The sequence below is a fragment of the Myotis brandtii genome, unplaced genomic scaffold (assembly GCF_000412655.1).
Source record: "Myotis brandtii unplaced genomic scaffold, ASM41265v1 scaffold191, whole genome shotgun sequence".
In the NCBI taxonomy this organism is placed as follows: domain Eukaryota; kingdom Metazoa; phylum Chordata; class Mammalia; order Chiroptera; family Vespertilionidae; genus Myotis; species Myotis brandtii.
The window spans coordinates 4,242,337-4,264,232 of NW_005357115.1; the positions used below are offsets into that span (position 1 = coordinate 4,242,337).

The window sequence follows — 21,896 nt, forward strand, 5'->3', positions numbered from 1 at the left end:
GCAATGGCAATACTCCCTGTTCTCTTTCTTCACTAGCCCCGCCCCCCCCCCCCCCAAGAAAAAAATCTGTAATTTCTGAAATAAGAACAAGATAAAATGCCCCCATTAAGCCCCCACGGCCACCCCCATTGTTGCCACAAAGCACCCACTACCTCATAATGAAGGGGATAAAAGGTGCCATGCTGAGTGCAGAACAGGTGCCGTCCATCGGGGAAGGGTAGAGTCGCCCCAACACCAACAGTAAGAGAAACATGCTGGGCTGACGGTTTAGTTCTCCTATGTCACTGAAAAAAATCATTGCACATAAAAGATTTAAAAATTAAGAGGCGCTATCTTCAACTATTTTTCTCATTAAATAATTATGTATATAAAATGAGACTCTCTATGATTAAGGGATAGTTTTCCTTTTTTCCATCCCCCACCCTCCCCCCCATTCATATAATCTATTCCTAATGTGTAAATGAGGAAGAAGTGCCAAAGCCATGGATTGGGCTTTTGCACCCGATTCTCTTCTCAAAACTAATTATTTAATAATTCAAGTCTGCTGTTTTTATTCAACCTGTTCATACAGGACAGGTACCTGTTCCAGAGAATGAAATGTGAAATTTTCAACATCCAAATATACTTAAGAAAACATGAACAGTCACTTACTAGGGCCAGAAAAGCCCGTCTGCACAAGTTACTAATGAGGAAATGCATCATAAACAGAAGTAAAATTCATTGATGTTATGTTATTTTCCCATTACAGGCAACTAGTACAAATTCATACCAAGTGCTAGAAGAATTAAAAAGATGCGCATACTAAAAATTCCACCATCAGCTACAGAATGTGATTGGAAGGACAATGGTGAACTTCTCCATCTGCCTTGATTAGCCTGGAAACCCTCTTTATGGCTTTGTGTTTCCAGGGTCACTGGCCATCTTTGTTCAGGTACACCAGAACCATTTCTAATCATAGGTGACCAGGTTAGTCAGCTAACTGCTGTAGTTTCACAATATCAGCCATAACAGGCCAGCAATTTAAAAAAAGACAGGTGTGCATTAAAATAAACTCAATATGTAGACACACACATTTTTAAGTAATTTAGGAAGAAAATGATTCTTAACAGAAGAAATCACCATGTGCTTCTAGGAAGCTAGTTCCTTTATAACACTGGAAACAGGATTTTAAAACTATAATATCAAAATGGCATTTTATACAACTTTTCATGTATAAATCTACCAAAGAGACTCAGGCAACATCTATATATATAAAAGCTCAGCGACCGGAATGGTGGAACAACTGGAACAACCAGTGGCTATGACGCGCACTGCAGCAGCCAACCGCCCTTATCTGGGCCCCAATCGGGACCCCCATCCCGATTGGGGGAAGGGCCGGCTGGCTAACCTCTTGCAGCCCCTCCCCGCTGCTGGCCGGGCCTGATAGGCTCCCATTGGGGTGAGCCGGCCAGACCCCACCCGTGCACGAATTCGTGCACTGGGCCTCTAGTGATGTAATAAAGAAGCACTTTTTAAAAATCCATCTAAGTTACAAGGAAGAAGTTGATTGAAAACTGTTGCCTGGAGGGAAAAGTCTCCCTTTATTCACATCTTGATTTTACTTTGCCCCACCCTATTCTCGCCTTACCTGTCCACAGTATTGGATACAGCTTCTAACTGCTTGAGAAGAAAAGGGTAGAGTTCCGGGAAACGAGAAAAAAATTCACTCCCTGTCATTCTATGGAGAGAGAAAAAGAGAGGAATTACTATCATTATTTCCTCTAATTTAATAATAAAGCCTCTTTTTTTTTAAAAGAGAGATAATTGAGATTATTTATTTAGATATTCACTTATTTTTAATATATTTTTATTGAATTTATTGGGGTTACATTGATTAATTAAATAGTTTTCAAGTATGCAAGTCTATAATGCATCATCTATATATTGTATTGTAGGTGCACCACCCATAGTCTAATCTCCTTTCATCACCATTTATTCCCCCTTACCCTCCTGTACTTACCCCAACCTCCTTCCCTCTGGTAATCACATTCTATCCTTAGATATTTAATGAAATAATGTTAAAAACAAAACCTACATATGAAGAATCTAATAATCAGTAGAAACAATACATTTAACTTTGATTTGGGAAGTGCTCTTAATATGTGGAAATTGACCTCAAAATTTAAGATTATGTATATTTACAAATATTTGATATTAAATTCTGTCAGGGATAAGTACATCATTTGTAAAAATTCCAAGTTTCCAACAATTAATTTGGGTTATGAATGCAGTCAACACCTGGTTGACTGAGATTGATTCAGTTTCACTAATAAAGGGAAGGTCTAGAACAAGGTTTCTCAATGACCAGATAATTCTTTGTTGTAGGGGAGTGTCCTAGGCACTGCAGAATGTTGAGCAGCCTTCAAAACATCTATCCCTTAGATGCCAATAGTAATAACACTGTCCCCCAGCAAAGATAGTAGAAAATGTCTCTGGCCATTGCCAGATGCACCTTGAGGGGGAAAAGTCTCCAGTTGAGACCCCTTGTCTGGAGTATGGTTATCAGAAGTATGAACTTGGTGTGTGAAGTTCTGAGGGTCCAATCCCAGCAAACACCTGTGAGGACTACCTTTTTCATCTTTAGTAACACTACTCTTAAATTCTGACAAGGTCCTGAAAATAGCTCAAACTAAATACAGCATTTAGTTAAATACTCTATCTCCATAACTATTAAAAAACTACTCTGAAGGGGTGGTATAAATATTCCCTAACGTGCCCCCTCTTATCAACTCTAGATGTATGCTCCTACTAATGGAGACACAAAACATCATATTTTTTAAAAATTGCAGTGTATGTTATACATAGTGAAATGTTCAAATCTTAAGTGTACCATTCAATCCGTTTTCACAAATGCATACACTCATGTAATTCAGACCTCTATGAAGACTCAGAAAATTTCTATCATCTCAGAAAGTTCCCTTGTGCCCCTTCCCAGTCAACTCCCAATCCTCAAAGCAATCATGATTTGATTTCTATCATCATAATTTGGTTTTGTCTATTCTAGAATTTCATATAAATGTAATAATACATTACATAACTTTTTGTGTCTGGCTTTTTTCACTCGACATAAAGTTTATGAGATTCATCCATGTTATTCGATGTACTAATAGCCTGATTCTGTGTTTGCTGAGTAGTATTCCATTATACGAATATACAAATTTGTTTACCTATCCTCCTGACAGACATGGATTCTTTCCACTTCCTGACTATTATGAATAAAGCTGCTATGAACTTTCCTCTATAGGTGTTTTTTGTGGACATATATTTTCATTTTTCTTAGATAAACACCTGAGAATAAAACTGCAGTCTGTTTAATATTTTAGGAAACTGACAGTTTTCCAAAATAATAACGATAGCATTTCATACTCACAACAACAAAAGGAGTTTTAGTGTCTCTGAGTATTTTTCTAACATTTGCTACTGTCTTTCTTTTTTCCATTTTAGCCATCCTAGTGGATATGGAGTGGTATCGCTCTGTGATTTTGATTTGCATTTCTTTGATGATTAATGATGTTAAACATATTTCATGTGCTTTGGTCATTGGTATTGCCTTTTGCGAAGTATCTATTCAAGATTTCTGCCCACTTTTAAATTACGTTGCTTGTTTCTTTGCTATTTATGCATTGCATGGACTTTTCCCTAGTCTGTGGTTTGCCAATTTATTTCCTTAATATATTTTGATGAACAGAAGTTTTAAAATATTAATGAAGTCCAAATTGGGTCAATTTATTTATTTTATGATTCATGCTTTCCATAGCCAAAGAAATCTTTGCCTTCTGAATATCACAAAGATATTGTTTTCATATACAAGTTTAATAGCTTTATGTTGAGGTCTATAATCCATCTAAAATATGGTGTGAGGTAGAGTTCAAGGTTCTTTTTTTCTACATTAGTGTATCATATTTTTAGTAAAGAGATGCCATAAAAAAAGACATCAGTCTTAAGTAGGAGAGATTATATTATAAAGTTGAATTTCTCCCCAAATTCAATGCAATTCCAATAAAAATTGTAATAGTGTGTGTGTGTGTGTGTGTGTGTGTGTGTGTGTGTGTGAAACCAGATTCTAAAATATATAAAGATGCACAAAGGGCCAAGCAAGAGTGGCAAAGATAATCTTAAAGAACAACAAAGTTGCAGGTCTCATACAATCAAGTAGCTAGAATAAAACTTTAGTGGTAATTAGAACACCGTGGTGACAAATAGGCCAATGAAATAAAATAGAGAGCACAGCAACACACCTACATACACACATATATGAAAACTGATTTATGAAAGACCTGGCATGCAGATGCTAGTACTATGAAAACCATACATGCTATAACTAATTAGCCACACAAAATTAAAATTGGATCCCAACCTGCAACAATATACAAAATTAAATTCTAGTGAATTCAAGACTTAGAAGTAAAAATTAAAATTTCTAAATTCCTTAAAAGACAATAGAGAATAGAATTTATTGAACAAAACCCAAAAAGCATCAACTAGTAGGTGTATGGGACGATACTCAACCAACTGAGTCACACCGGCCAGGGCTGAACATTTTAACTAATTGTTTTGTACTTAGTAGCTTGATTGGTTTTGACTACATCTTTTAAAAACATTTTGTTCAAGTTATTTTGTCCATACTTAATGCGGGAGGACCATGAAATACTCAATGTGCATTGTCAGGGTTTAAGTAAAACCAAAAATATTTTCTAAGGAGAATTTGACCTTATTCAGGTATACTCAACACAAGGAGGTGCCTTTCTAGTCTAGCATTCTTAGCTCCACAATACTGTTAAGAAAATGTTGACTCAATTTCTGCTTCAGCTCTTAGGGATATGCAGTGTTAACAATTCTTGTGTATTATGAAACAGTCTCAAGAGGCAAGGCCTATAGGAGGATGTCAGAATTATCTAAACGGAACTCAAACTTCACTCATACCTGATTCTCAACTACACCAAAGTTCTACAGCACCTTAAATCCAGATCTTAGACTGCTAATATATTAATACCAGCCCTCAACTAACAATGTCTACATTTTATAGTTAAACTGAGTGAAAAATTACCACTTTCAGTAGTCTCTCTATATGGAGGCAGTTCATAGGTTTGGGGCTGCCCTTATAGGTCTATAATCTAGGCCTTATTTTAAAAGGCCAAGGTCATGAAATCATTTTAGTCCATATTTGAATCTCCATCCTCTGAGTCCTGGGACATGTGAAGTTTTACCTCTCACTTGCTACTTAATAAAAACTGTAGTGTACGCATATTTCTCTCAAGAAAGTAGCAAATATATTTAAAAAGTACCTACATACTTCATGTTGGGTACTGTGCTAGGTCCTATGGGAGATACTAAAAATATGACATAGTCACTGCTCTTAGAGCTTAAAATCTAGTTAGGAAGACAAGGCATATACATCCTATATAATAAAACCTAATATGCTAAGTATCCAGTCAACCACTTGGCCATTCAACCAATCAAAACATAATATGCTAATGATATGCTAAGGCCACTCAACCACTCGGTATGAATGTGCACTGACCACCAGGGGGCAGACACTCCAACCAGTAGGTTAGCTTGCTGCTGGGATCTAGCCTATTGGGACTAAGCGAGATGGGCCAGACACGCCCTGGAGCCCTCCCGCAGTCCCTCCCGGCTGGCCAACCTCCCATGTCCCTCCCCAGTCCCAATCATGCACCAGTGGGGTCCCTCAGCTTGGCCTGCGCCCTCTCACAATCCGGGATCCCTCAGGGGATGTCAGAGAGCCTGTTTCAGCACAATCCTGCAGGCCAGGCTGAGGGACCCTACTGGTGCACAAATTCGTGCACCAGGCCTCTAGTTCAATATAACCAATAATGTAAGGCAAACCAGTGTAAAGGTCAAATGAATAATCATATAATAAAAGGCTAATATGCAAATTGTCCCCTCGACTGGGATTTCAACCGGGAGTTTGACCAGGGGACGGGCCGGCCAGCCAACCACCCATGGCCCCTCTCCCCGGCAGCTGGGCCCCAGGGAGGCCCCCCCGTCCCGATCAGGGCCTGCTGGCCAGACCCCACCCATGCACAAATTCATGCACAGGGCCTCTAGTGCTTACAATAAAAGTACAGAGTTGGAAAAGATCACTTGGGGCTGAAGAGATTAGGGAAAGTTCTGTGGGAAACTTGGAAACCAAGATGAGTCTGGAAAAACTGGTAAGAGTGGATTAAAAAGGAGAAGACAGCATAGAGGGAGTGGACAGGTACAGGAACAAGTGGGTAGATAAACTGGCTGGATAAAAAGAGGACTTCATAACAAGAGTAGAACAGGTAGGATGGCATATCATTTTTTAGAAATTTGAATGCCAGACTAAGCAGATATCTGTGTCTTACAGGCATTGAAAGTTTCTGAACAGAAAAGAGATGTGACAAGAGCAGATAGACTAGACTAGGGAGTAGAAATATAGTGATCCAATGGACATTCACTAAATGTGTACCTGTTAACCTCAACTAGAGCATAAATATCTATAGGTAAGGGACCATATCTATACTTCCTTACATCTCTCCTGATACACAGCACAATACTATGTAAATGTCCATTGACTGGTAAAAAAATTTTTCTTCTCTGGTAAATATTGGTAAATAATATTAGCCGAGGGGGGGGGAGGGAATCTAATATAGTTAACCTCAAAACTATGCCTTATGCCTTTTCTCTTCTTTTAATGATTGGTACCCACCCAATTTTCCAAGCCTGAAACTCCCCAGGTATACAGTCAACAGGCCACTCTTGCTGTTTCTACCTCTGGAGTATCTATTTAATCCATGTCTCTTGTTCCCCACTGATGCCACCCCAAGTCTAACTGCTATTATCTCTTGCCTAGATACTGTGTCAGCTTCTCACCTGATCTCTTTGTTCACATCTTGCCTCCTCTAACTTTCTATTGTGACAAAAATTCTTTTTCTGAAATACAAATCTAATCATATGATATTATGAGATTAATGGCTCCCTACTGCTTTTTGAATAAAGTCTAAACTCCTTAGCCTGATTTACGAAGTTCTGCTTAATTTGACTCACTTGTCCAGTCCTAGACATATACTGGTAAATTTGGGGGGTGGAATTCTATCAATATTCAATACTTTTCTAGTCCCCAGATCTTGGCAAATGCTCTTTGTACTTTCTGCTAGGAAAAGCTTCTTCCCTTTATTATCCCAGACTAACTCCAAATAATTCTTCAATTTTGGGCTTTGGATAACTTCCTCTGGGATACTTTCCTAATGTCCCAAATATGGGTTGCGTGCCTGCCATTGGTCTTACACTATAACCTATAATCACCCCATCATAGCACTTGATGCATGTCATACATGGAATTCCTCATTTAATTTCTTATTTCTCCCACCAGATTATACATCCTGCACGGGCAAGACTATATCTCTTATTTTTCCACATTATCTCAGGTGCTAAGTATGATGCTCAGTTCACAGCTGGTGCCTAATAAATAGTGAATAAAACAAAACAAAAGGACAGAGTCCTTGACATAGTCAAGGAGAAAAGGAATTATGACTTAAAATGGTGACAAATTCATAATTTCTTAAAGTGCCTCCTTAGCTATATCTGAGGACATTCAGAATCACATTTGACTTAATAAATTCAATATCCTGCCAGGACTTGAAAATTTTTTAAACACAAACATAAAGCTTATCTCACTGGTTTGCAAACAGTTCAATTCTAGCTCACCCAAATAAGCAAATAGGCTGATATGCTACCTGCACAGATATAGCAAGCCCTGGGGGTAAATTCTCCAGTGACAGCCATTTCAAACCTGTTTATCTATGAGGCTAAAAACTGGCCCAGCAACTTTATGAAAACAAGAGAAGTGATAGCCAAAAGGGAAAACTGAACCTCTTGTAAGTTCAAGCTCCTAGGAAGACAAAAGGAGACCACCAAAAATTGTGAATGGGATAAGACAGACAGACATAGGTGAAAACAAACAAGCCAGGATAGAGGGTAAGAATAAAGCAGCTTTAACTTGGGACTGTCAGGCTAGACAAAAGCTGAGTTAGTCCCTGACCCATCAAGTAAGATTATACAATTGATGAGAGGCCCTTGAGGAAACAGAAGCTCCTTGAAAAAAAATCTACTTTTCTAGCATCAAGAATAAGGTACCAGCAGCACAGAGTGGCCGTGGGCTCCACCAAAGCACTCTTCTGCCTGGTGTGCTCAGTGATGGGCACCCCCTGAGCCCAGCCAGGGCAGAGAACAAAGTAGGCAGGCCACAGAGGTTTCCTGAATGAATGAAAATGCCTGCTTGACACCATTTTGTTTTATTTTAAAAGTTTTTTTTTAAATTAGCACTACTTATTTGTTGAGAAAAATTTTGATAATAAAGAACATTGCAAGGGAAAAAATCTAAAAATCACCACAAACTCACCACCCCAAAATAGCTGCCAGTCTGTTGATGTCTGTCCATCTATACTTTTCTCCCCGTTATACATTATTCCATAATTTGTTTTTTACACTTAGCAATATATCAAGAATACTATTCCATATCAATCTGAACCCATTTTAACGTAGCCAGTGTGACACGCTCTTTGCTTCTCCTATGGCTGATCATACACCTGGGCACTAACCCAGAACGACGCATCTCCTTCTTGGCTAAGCCATGTGTGGATGGCAGTCCCGACTCCAGCCACGACCAGAGCCTACCTTTGTCTGCACACTTCATATCTAACCTTGGCAATGCCAAGAGTCTAGTTTTAGAGCTTTCACCATTTTGGTAGTCTTTGAATCCAGCCTGCCACCTAACACATTTGAATCTAAATTAGCATAGAAAAACCTTCACTTGAATCAAGCTTCTCTTTCTCTTAGAGACCCTGTCCTAAGATCTGCCACATATAAAAGGTTGAAATGCCAGAAGCACATGTTTCTGAGATTAACAAAAGCATCCGGATGAAAACTATCATGCAATGAGAAGAAGCATTTGGTGAAATATGCTAAAAATAAAAATAAGGTATCTCTAGCCCCATTTCCTGCATACACATTCCCTATCATTCTCAATCATCTCAGGAATGGGGATCCACAGAATAATGCACAAAGGTATAAAAAGAGAAAGCTAGCAAAGGCAAGCACAGACAGGCAGGAGTAAGGAACTAGAGTAGACAGTGAGGAGCTGCATAGCTTGTACCTGGTTTTTTTCTTGTGTTTTTTAAACAGGATTTATTCACAGGCCATGGAGCAAACACCATAAATCTGGTCATTAGATGAAAACAAATGCTGAAGACAAAAGCCTGGAGGTTTTCAGATTGTATTTCAAATGGGAACCCAATAAAGTATGAAAACCTAATTACTCCCCAGATTGTGGCTTATAAAACCACCCAGAGAGAAATCAGCTAAGGGCCTATATCTCCTTGCCACAGTGATTACTGATAAAAACAGCAAGCTTCATCTTAAGAAAAACAGTACGTACACACACATACACACACACACACACTTCAAAGGGTGATCAAATGCATTAATAAAATAGAAACAACTAATAACAAAGAAATCTTGTTTTGGAATTCCACCGGGAGACCCATCTCTGACTCTGTTCTAGAATCCTCTCCCCCATCTCTGACACCAGCATTTCTCCCTAGAGTAGTAGCAGTTATAGAAGAGACAGTGATTGGACAAAAAAGATGTCAGTGGTCCCAGAGTCAGAATCTCACACTCAACAAGCACCTGTAATCATTGTAATCATTCCAGCAGGAAGTCCTGTAATTAAATTTCAGGCAAACCCTGTAGGAAGTTAAAGTACTAGTAAAGGCATCTTCTTCAGGGCCTCTGTTCTAAGTGCATGACTCTGACCAGGTCTCATGCAGTCTCATTTCCCTTCTTATCCTCTGTAGATAGCCATGAAATTCCCGATCTGTTGAATGCTTTTCTAATCCCTCCCTTCAAATAAAAACAAAACAAAACCAACTACCCATCACTATACTATACCCAGAGAAGGTGAAAGGTCTCAGTTCTGGAAGTGCACTGCCATCCCGCGTGTGAAACCACGGACCCAGGGTGGGCCTGGAAATACATTTCCACTCATCACACAGCCAGTTGGTCAGTAAACACGTATCTCTTGAATTCCTCATGTGTGCAAGGTCCCATTCAGGCAGTTTATATGGATATTTTTACACCCGAATTTTTTCTTCTTAGAAAATTCCATCATCTATAAAATATCAGAATCAGTCTACCTCCAATAGTTAATCAATAATCATTTTCTAAGCAGTTTGTGGTAGAATGTTTCCAAAGATGGCCACAATTCCCACTGCCCTCCCCAAGTGTACATGCCTCCCTTCCTTCAAGAGGTGGGCTCTACTTCCTCCCCCTTTCACTCTGATCTAGCTTTGTGACTTCTTTAATCAACAAAAGCCGATAGACGTGATGCTGTGCCTTAGGCTTCAAGAGAAATGGCAGCCTCTGTATTCACTGTCTTGAAGATGTGACTGCTCTGCTAGAGAAAGACCCCACTCCCCCAGTTAGTTATGCCCCCAGTAGATGATCTGGACGTGAGTGTGAGACCATCTTGGTCATTCCAACCCCAGCTGAGGTCTCAGATAAATAAATGTAGTGCCGTGCATGACCACAGATGATACCATATGGTGAAGAACCACCCAGCTGAACCCAGCCAATCCACAGAATTGTGAGAAATACGAAATTGTTATTATTTTAAGCCACTAAATTTTGGGGTGTTTGTTATGTAGCAATAGGTAACTGAAACAGAATATTCAAGGCACTGAGTTAGCATTAGACTATATGGAAAAGATAATACTAACTAAAAGGGATACTGATAGCAGGAACACACAGTTTAACTACTATATTTATTCTCTCCCAGTTCTGGAGACCAGAAAGCTGAAATAAATATCAATGGTCTAAAATCAAAGTGTCAGCAGGGTACCTCCAGAAGCTCTTGGGAAGTTTCTGACCCTCACCTATTCTGGCTTCTGGTGGCTGCTGGCATTCTTTGGCTTGTAGCTGTGTACTCCAATCTCCACCTGTGGTCACACTGCTTTCTCCTCTTCTGTCTCTCAAATCTCCCGCTATTCCATTCTTATTGATGCATTAGAACCCAACCAAATAAATCAAGATAACCACTCCATCATAAAATCCTTAATGTAATCATATCCACAAAGACCACCCCCCCCTTTCCTTCCAGGGATTAGGACCTGATGTCTTTGGGGGATCATTATTTTGCCTATCACAACTGTGAAAACATTCAAGAGTTAAGACTGTAGGGGGCAAGAATGAACATAACTGGTTTATTCCAATTCAGTTGGTTTCCAAACTTTTAAAGCAACACCCCCGCCCCCAATATAATCTCAATATTTAAAAAATAAAAACAAAATAAAACCAGAACTGTTCTGGTTGAAACAGGGTTGAGGTAAGTGTCATCATTTTGGCCTCCCTCTCATCCTTAGCCCTGACATCTATGAGCTCCAGAGGCAACACCTCCTTACTTCCTATTATTCCCATCTTTTTATCTCTCTAGTTAACCAGCACATGCCATCCATCACTGCCCACTGTTCTCTACAATGGTGATTTTATCTTTTTCATAACATTAATAGTTACTGTTGCTTTATTAAAACATGTTTCAAGTCTGTGTCCTCTTACTTGGAAGTTAGTTCCTTGAGAATAATAACTTGCTTGTTCCTGATCTAACCCCAACACCTTGAATGGTACTAGCACATGAAGATACTCAGAAAATATCTGTCGCCTTCTTACTGTTTTATTAGAACTCCCTCTACAAGTCTCCCACCTCAATTAAGGATGGGCCATCTTCCTTTTAGCCACAGGGGTCCTGTCCCCATCAGCCTGACTCTAAAGATATGTACAGGATTAAAGAAACTCTTATTTGATAATTCTAAAGAAAATCATATAACCATTAAAACCCTAGTCAAGCACATGCATTAAACATCCAAACAGCTCAAACAGTACTGAACCTGCCTCATCCAAAATGCTAGAAATCACGTAGAAACTACTCTTTTACTCATTAACATTACTAATTTAGCACAAGGTCCAATATTTCAAAATAAGCTTTTGGTTTCTATCTCTGTAACACTTTTGTTCAATGAATTCTGTCAAGATCCTACTCTAAACCTTACAGACATTTCCATTACGCTAATATTAATTTGCCAATTCACATCATTAAACAAGGGGAAGGTGCCAACACAGTCCCAGACTTCAATGAACGTATTAGAACTAGAAGGACTCTTAGAAAAGGTCTAGTAATCATTTAATTTTACAGATGATGAAACTGGTATTCAAAGGAATTAAGTGAATCTCCCAAGATCAAAATACTGGTTGGGGAAAGTATAGGGCTAGAATCCAACTCTCATGTTTCCCTATCTAGCCAGTAGAGCAGTGGTTCTCAACCTTCCTAATGCCGCGACCCTTTAATACAGTTCCTCATGTTGTGGTGACCCCCAACCATAAAATTATTTTCATTGCTACTTCATAACTGTAATTTTGCTACTGTTATGAATCGTAGTGTAAATATCTGATATACTATATGTGTTTTCCGATGGTCGCGACCCACAGGTTGAGAACCGCTGCTAGAGTTTTCAGGGTTTCTAATATACAGGTAATCTAACCATCCCTATTCTAGGCATCCACTTGACAAGCAGAAGACACAGTGGTCCAGGCCAGCCAGTTTTCAAAGAAGCTCATGCTGGGGTCAGATAGGGATCCTAGTCAAATCAGGTTAAAGTTCCAACCTAATTCTACTTCCACATATTGAGCCAGGCCCACCCACTAACCTTAAAGGGAGTACATGAGCAGGCAAACTACCAGCTAAACTAATCTTTAAAAATCTATCCATCTGCTCTTAAAAAGTATTTCTGGATATCACTGGACCACATATACTCCATTTGGCCTAATAAGTATCAAGTTTCTCCTATATTCAAATGAAGAGAATCTTACTAACACAGTACAAAACTCCTAACCATTCCCACTCTTTCCCCTGAAAACAAAAACAAAACTAACTCCCATGCAAATCAAATTAGTAAAGGACAGTGTGTGTACTTGTTCTTATTCAGACTCAATGCTTCCTTTTCCCCAGTGAACCCATGTTTTTTGTAAGTTTGTGAAAACTCAGGCTAAGACTTATTTACATGAAAAACAAAAACAAATAACAAATAACAAGCAGTCACCACGCAAATGTTACACTCCCAATTAACACACACTGTTGCCCATAACTGGTATGATGTGATATCCGGTGCCCAATTTCCCAAATTCACAGCTGGAAGAAATGAAATAAGACTCATAACACAAAGTGTGATCTGCTGCTGCTGCTGCAGAAGTATGGAAAAGAGTCCATTTAGTGGATGTTCATCTCAGACTGAAGAATTTAGTCTTCTCTACGAACAACTGCCTGGAAGTACTCAAAAAAAAAAAAAAAAAAAAAAGAAGGATAATTTTCAACAGATTGGCTGGATCTCCAGACGGAGAGGAAAAGCCAGCGTTTGGCAGAGTTGTGAAAGGAACATTTTGGACATCTTAGATATTGGTTCTTTGGGGAGCCAGAGAACTAATCTGGAATAAGTGTAACTCATTATTGTTATTATTATTAAAAACCCTAACCTCTGGCTCCTGGGGCTGGCAGCAGGAAGCATGTTGGTTTCTGTAGCAATGCAAGTGAAATTTATTAAATTAGACATTCCAAGATCAGGGTCCCGTGTTTGGTGCTCTCACGAATGCCGATTTCTTAAAGTGCTCTGAAGTCAGTAGGCTGCCACCTCTTTGCAGACCCTGGAAAGCCATCTGCTTGGCCCTGGGAGCAGCCTGTACACTGAGATCACACAGAGGCAGGTTTTCAACCTGGCTGGGAGCCATTCCCTTCCATGCGTGTTTCCCCCAACAGCCAGGCCCAAATTCTTCCAAGGCTGAGGCTGTGTTTGCCACCTTGACTGTATCTCCTGCACATCTAGTAGAGGAGACAGACAGCATGCACTTCCTACATTTTAAAAACTAAATAAAGGAATAAATCATGCCTCTATTCGTTCCCTCTTTTTAGTCATCCTATATAATAAAAGGGTAATATGCAAATTGACCAAACAGCAGAATGACCAGAATACCCATGGCCCCTTGCCCTGGCCAGCCCCGCCCCCAAGTGGGCCCACCCACCCCAATCAGGGGAGAGGCCGGCCAGCAAACCGCCTGTAGCGCCTCACCCTGGCCAGCCCCGCCCCTGAGCGGGTACCCAGATCCGGATCTGGGGCAGGACCAGCCGGCAAACCATCTGCAGCCCCTCACCCCGGGTGACCCACCCGATGGCCCCCATTGGGCAGGCCAGCTGGACCCCACCCGTGCACGAATTCGTGCACCAGGCCTCTAGTATTCTATTAATTACAATTAATATATGTTCATTTTTATAAATCAGGTAATACAAATAAGTAGTAAAAGAAAATTTACCTTGCTCCATTCTAGAGCTTTTCTATATACATAAAAAAGTTAAACTTATACATATAATCTATACAGTTGTTCAGAAGGAGTGACAAACCTAGGTGTGCTAAATAAAATAAATGTTCTTCAGACACCTGCTTTAAAAAAATATTTAGGAGCTTCACTCATTTATGTTTTGAAAGTAGAAAGAGAAAAATCCAGTGTCCTTGGTACTTAATTTTTAAAAATATCTTTGAATAAAAGTACATTTTTATTATTTTATCTCCACATGTGATAAATAAAGTCTAGCTAACTAAAGACTAATAGGAAGAAAATCACATTCCATTAGAATTTTGAAGCAAATGCTCTGTTAATTTCTATCATTTAACTCTGCTGCCATGTTGATCCTTAATTCTCTGTTTGGGAACTTTTTTTCTCTCCACAAAATTTTCAAAATTTAATGAATGTGTCTTGGTATGGACAATTTCTTATTTGTTGTACTGAAACTTGTATCCTTTTAGTTCTAAGAAATTGTCCTGTGCTATTTCTTTGACAATTTTCTACCCTAACTTTTCTCTGCTTTCCTTTCTGAACTCCTATAAATTAGGTGTTGGACTGCCTGAAATAATCTTCTAATTTCCTTTTTTTCTCTCCCATGTTCCATCTTTCTTTAGTTTTACCTCTGAAAGGGTTCCTTTACTCTGTCTCCCAGCCTATGTATTGAAATGTTCATTGGGTTATCATATTTTTAATTTCCTAGAGCTTTTTCTTATTCCCTGATTACTCTTTTAAAAATACCATCTTGTTCTTATTTCATCAATTTCATCTCATTTCTCTGAAGAATGTTAATTTACTTTTGTTTTGTTTTCTTCTGGTCCCTATTTAAATCTCTATTCCTCTTCTAACACTGATTTTAAATTTTAGGCAGTAGCCATTTCTTAGAATGACTGCAATACTTTTCTTCCTATCATACAAACAAACACATACACACTCCAATGCAAAAAAAAAATAAATAAGAGAAACATGAAGTTCTGTAATGTGTCAAACAAGGGTTAGAAAAGAGGCCAACAAGAAGAAGGCACAAATGAAGACCACTGTGAATAAGCAATATAGCAGAAAGGCATTTTATTCAAAGGATCGGTTCTAGTTTATACTCATTCACAAAGCTTTTCATCATGTAAAGCTAAAGAACACCAACTCTAAGCGCAAAATGTTCTACTTAAAGGATTTTCCCCTTCCTCCAATTTGGTTATGACTCCAAAGCAATGGAGACACAATAGTTATTAAGAAGGCAGGAAATCCTTCCAGCTAACCAACTTTCACATACTGTTCCGAATGGTCAAAATCTTGCCCACACTGTGGTAACTCTTTTTGACTTTGTGACCTTATTACTAAGACTGTCAATTATGTTCACCATATTTAAGCAGAGGAGCTGCTTGGATGCCAAAGACTACTCTACAGAGCTATTTAACCTTTCTGAACAGAGACTCATTGAAACTGGGAGTCTGGTAAAATGTTTTACCTAACCTTGCAAAGATACTTCCCAGTAAATATCTGAAGTATATAAATACCTCCAAGTCAAGTCTTTAAAATGTACAAAATTCACAAATGTTAAGGCAAATGCTGCCTTAATTATATAATTACATTTAAAGTAAAATAATGCTATTAGTTTAGACATATTAAGGCAGTTCAAATATTATTTATTGGACTACATTAAGCCTATTTCCAATGGTAAAATATTTTTTTAATAGTATGGACAGCATTTTATTTTAGAAAAAGCTGCTACTACATCATAGAGTCAAATTTAAAACCATAGATAAACCATAGATAATTTATTCTGTGGTGGAATGAGAATGAGAAAATATAATGTAGTGAGACACAAAGGTTTGGAATTGGTCAGACCAGAGGAGCTCTACCTATTGGCAGTGTAACCTTGGGTGCATTGTTCAATCTTGCTGTGTACCTTTCCATTTTGTTTTCTATAAAATGGGAGTAGTAGTGCCTACCTTGAGGAGCTACTGTGAGAAATGAGATAATACCTGGAAAAATCTAACACTGTACCTTCTCAACAAATTACACACATTGTTCTTTGGCCTTAGCTCCTTTTACCTAGCCCTCTTTGTCCCCTCCCCACTTTAAAGAGAAGATAAAAGGAATAGAGGGGAGATTAGGATAAATTACCATAAAGGTCAACATACTCTGAGTTCTAAGATCCAAGAGTACCAGAGAACATAAGTTGCTTTCACTCCTACTATACCAATAGCTTTTAAAAATACATGAAGTGTAAGCACTGAAAACATGACTAAAATTTGGGTTTGACATAAAAAAATTTTGCCAAGTATCATGAATATGTTAACATCTATACTTTGCAGTAATCATACACTTAATTATGTATCTATAGGAGCCAAAGGCCAAGAAGAAAGCTATAAAATGGGATGGATGGATTCGTATTGGTAGAAAAAGTATGGTTAAAGTGTCTAAACCAGTGGTTCTCAACCTTCTGGCCCTTTAAATACAGTTCCTCATGTTGTGACCCCAACCATAAAGTTATTTTCATGGCTACTTCATAACTGTAATGTTGCTACTGTTATGAATCGTAATGTAAATATCTGATATGCAGGATGGTCTTAGGTGACCCCTGTGAAAGGGTCGTTCGACCGCCAAAGGGGTCGCGACCCACAGGTTGAGAACCGCTGGTCTAAACACACACACACACACACACACACACACACACACTCATACACAGGATATGTGTGAAATGATACAAATGATGGTATATAATGCTGCTCTCACACTTTTCCACTCACACATGATAAAGAAAACAGTATTTGTTTTTTATGTGCCCATGCCATTACATCATAACTGAACCTACACACAAATTTCCTTGGAAAAGAAAGCCATATTTTTCATAATTATTTGTGATTACAATTGACTGGCTAGCAATTGAGTCTGTATGGAAAAAGTTTAAAGTCACTCTAATAGTTTTCTAAAAATTCTCCAAATTTTCCAGAAAACAGGGAACCTACAAAAATGATTGATGTAAAGACTAAATAAAAGCAAATTAAAGGAACAGTCCCTGATAGTTTTCATATGTAAATTTTGGCATTCCATCTTATTTTTAATTAATTCCATTAAATTGGTGTTTCATAGGTCAGAGGATTTTATGACTACACACCAAAAATGTTGTTTATAAAGCCATTTACAGGGAACTGCCCACAAGTTTTTTCTAATACATTTTTTCCTTTTGCCCAATTTAAATTGTTATTGCTTCATTTTTTTTTCCTCCTTTAAGTCCAATGTTGGTCTTTTTATTCACTTCCACTTCCTTTCCTTGCCCTTCAACAAAGCATAGTCCATCATATACTCTACTCCATCCTTTTTTAGAACTTACATAGCACCAAATTACTTTAATCTGCATGTACGCTAAGGAAGAAAAGGAAAAATAAAAACAAACCAGGTGGTAGAAGATAAATATCCTTACATACACACAAGGCCTCACTTCCCACATGCTCCACAAAACTCATAAATAGGGTAGCCAAGGTTTATTTATAGTAAGGACAAAGAGTAACACAGGATAAAAACGAAAATACAGCCAGAGAAGCCTCATAGCCTCCTCTGCCCTAATTTAAATGGGGTTACTCAAGTTCATAGATTGGTAATGGATGATGTTGCAAAACAAGGATGAATCAAAGAGTCATCACTAAAATACTGTTTTATCTAAGAACGGATATATCATGTGTTTTGCCCTAAAAGACATGACTCACATGGAGCCCACGATTCCTTTCCTTTCTTCCCTGAAATTGGAGCAAAACCAAAAAGGGGTTGGGAAGGAGAGCCACATACCTAGAGTCCCACACCACTTCAATGGTGGTTTCAATTCTGTTATTCATCAGAAATGTGACTTATGTAAGTCACCTGAGTCTCAGTTTCCTCATCTATTAAATAGGGACAATTATACCTAACGTAACTACCTCACATGGTTACCATTAAGATTAAATAAGATAAGAGATTGGAAAGTACTTTGAAATCACCACGTTCTGCTGATTCCACCTCCCATCTCTCAATTCTATTCACATCATGCAATCTCCATTATCACTATTCTAATTCAGATCACCATCATGTTTTTCCTAGGCTAGATCACTGGTTTACAATACCAGACCACACAGGTGCCCAGCCATTCATGAAGAAAATTAGAAAAACCAGGGCAATGTAGTAAATTTTAGATAAAGCTAAATGTATTCCATTTAAATACAGTGGGGCCTTGACTTACAAGTGTCCCAACTAACGAGTTTTTCGAGATACGAGCCGTATCTCGGCCGATTTTTTGCTTTGAGTTGCGAGCTAAAATTCGGGTTACGAGCCAGCTTCAGATACCCCACCGCTAGTTGGTGCAGCGAACGTCACAGTGAACGCCACAACATCAGCCCAGCATTCAATTCATTGTAATGGTGAAAACTGATTTGACACACGAGTAATTTGAGTTACGAGCTCCATCACAGAACGAATTAAACTCGTAAGTCAAGGCCCCACTGTACCTAAAATTTATTAGAGATTCTCCTGTGTGTGTGGTATTGTGGGTATGAATGTTGAATAGTCCTTTATATTATGAAATAATTCTGACAGGGTATGTTTTTTAATGTCCTTACTTAACAAAATGAAAAGGTTAGCAACTCTATTATGTTGATCCTCAAAATTAAAAATAATTTTTTTGCTGGTTTATGAAATCCAAAAGTCTGGGTACTGCTAGTCTACATTATCCTAGCAAACAAAACTATTCCTATAAACTGATCTCCCAGTCTTCAGCTTTATTTCCAATCCAGCTACAGAGTGTTCTCTACACAGTAGTCAAAATGATCAAACTAAAATCTAACCCTATTATACCTGTGCTTAAAAATGCATTCCTTGCTCCCACCTCATCTCATGCCACCCCTCTCTTGCACTCTGCACAGCATCATGTTTTGTGATGGCTCACTTTCACCCCCACACTTGTGCACAGGAGCAATCACCATCTTATTTCCCAGGTAAACATTGCCTCTCCTTCTGTTCACTCCTTGTCTTTCTTGCTCTGGGGTGTCTTCCTTGATTCCCCGTTGTCCAGATCACATGCATCCCCTATGTGCTCTTACAGCAACTCTTGCTTCCCTCATTGTAGAACTTCATTCATGTTGATAAATATTTACTAGGCTTCTGTTATGTGTCAGGCACTGTTCTAGGTGCTGGAGATTCTGCAGTGAATGAGACAAAGACCCACACCCCAAGTTGCCGACACCCTAGTAAGAAGAAATGTGCTAGAAATTAAAATTCAAAATAACAGAGAAGTTAAATATCTGGTGACTGCTTATCGTTGTATCCATTGAACCTAGTGAAATGCCTGGCTCCTAGCTGGTGCTAAAAAATATTTGTTGAATGAATAAATACAGGAGTGTCAAAAAGCGCTATACAAATGTGAAGGATTGACTTCAGTGTGCATGGGTTCATACTGGCTTGTTAAAATCTCTTCTCAGAGTCTGGCCAACGTTTTCAGAAGCCTTAAAAACATGCTGTGTCAGTCATACCAGGGCATTCACTACTCTAAGACTTGGTTTTATACTTGGCAGAAGTAGTAATTTTACCAGTAATTTTCAGATCAAATGAGTTAAGCACTGAAGTCTCGAAAGTCCCAACTTGGCATAGTATGCATCTTCCTCAAACTCAAAACACATAAGTAAAAGAAAGCCAGTCCCTTATAAGGCTCAGACACCAAGACACTAGCTTCATGCTACATCTAAAAGGTTAATACTGCAAAGTCAATAACTACCCTGAATAAGGAACTTGTCAGATCACTGGCAAGTCATAATCCTACCTGAGTTATCACCTGAAGTGAATTCAAGTCAAGAAAATAAACATTTCATTAATATTCACTTGCCTATGGTTCAAGGACGGTCTTAGAAATAAGCTTTCTTTTAATTAAAAATAAAAGTAACCCAGAAAGCTGAAATGAGATCTGAGGCACACTCAGTGTGGGTCAGCTAGTCAGCATAAGAAAGAGTTGGCAGTACCCAAGCGAAACTGCTCCAGGGTGTGACTGTAACACCATTCTATTCATGAAAAGATTTGAAAAATAGATTTTTCTGGACAGAACTGAGCCTAAAATCTCCACTACCAAGCTGATGAGCCAAAAATTAAACCTGGTACAAAGATACCCAGTGGTTCTGAAAATAGCTTGCTGCCTTTATATACTGCAAATATATCAAGCCTTTGGCTTGAGACTTGTACCAACAGACAAACATGTATTGAGCATTATGCTCAGTGCTCATAAGATATAATTCTAAGCCTCAAGGAACTTAACATTAAGTTTAAAAAAACAAGACAGCCCTAACCAGTTTGGCTCAGTGGATAGAGTGTTGGCCTGCGGACTAAAGGGTCCCGGGTTTGATTCCAGTCAAGGGCATGTACTTTGGTTTCGGGCACATCCCCAGTAGGGATGTGCAGGAGGCAGCTGACCGATGTTTCTCTCTCATCGATGTTTCTAACTCTCTATCTCTCTCCCTTCCTCTCTGTAAAAAATCAATAAAATGTATTAAAAAAAAACAAGACAGATATTAATGGGAAAACAAAAACTAAAAACCAACTATGATTGAAGGATTGGCATGGTAAGAGCAATAGAAGTGGTATAACTTTGCTCCGGAGACTAAAGCAGAGGGGAGAGCCTACAAAGGGATGCTCAGCGAAGGCCAGTTTCACAAGAGGTGAGGCACCCAGGAGGCTGGCAGATCTGGAAAAGCAGAGGAAAGAGAGGTCCTGGACTAGTCTAGGGGAAGCCTGGCCTTGAAGAACAGCCAGGAACCTTTCCCAGGAGTGAAGGAGGGGGAAGAATGTGTGTGGAGGAGAAGGGGAATGAGCACCGCGGCATGGATAGGTAAGGCCTGCTGGGACAATGGAGAAGGCGGAGGAAAAAGCTCCTCTAGTATACAGGAGGTTGGACTGTGGAAGGCCCTGAATTAGGTAAGCTAATGAATTTAAAACTTATTTCTCAAGTACTGGAAAGCCACCTGAAATTTTGGCAAACAAGTAACATGATGAACTGTATTTGGGTCTATCCTAAACATTTTCACATAAGTCTATCCTCCTGCCCACACTAAAGAATTAAAAAGAGAATTTTTCTAAACAATGTTCCAAAACGTTTAAGAACCAGCATATTTTCATAGATATTTAAATAAAGTCATATCACTGTGGCTAAGTTTTATATCATTCAGTAAATCACAGAAACCTGAGGAAATGCAGCAACCATGAAAGGTTCACTCTAAGCAGCCCTGAAAAATGACTTTTGAAAGGCAAACCCAGCCCTAACTACACCTCCCCCAACCTGACTAGGGTCTTTATTTTGCTTTAAGCATTACAGATTTCCTTATGTGCCAGGAAAGAAGAGCTGTTAGTCATCAATATGGATGGTGTGTGTTAATAGGGGGCTTTGTTCAGAAAATTTAATTATAGGTTTCAGCCTTGGATGAATG

General features: G+C 38.8%; 1 protein-coding gene across 3 annotated transcripts in view; it reads right to left on the reverse strand.

Annotated features, from left to right (window-relative positions):
• The window catches only part of THADA (thyroid adenoma associated), a 296,168-nt gene that overhangs the window by 173,299 nt on the left and 100,973 nt on the right, over positions 1-21,896 (reverse strand). For all 3 annotated transcript variants that reach the window (XM_014538458.1, XM_005864760.2, XM_014538457.1), the window contains exons 27-28: positions 1,628-1,717; positions 153-284 (exon numbers count right to left, since the gene is read on the reverse strand). In XM_014538458.1, the coding sequence (XP_014393944.1) occupies positions 153-284; positions 1,628-1,717 (222 nt within the window). The remainder of the gene's footprint in view (positions 1-152; positions 285-1,627; positions 1,718-21,896) is intronic.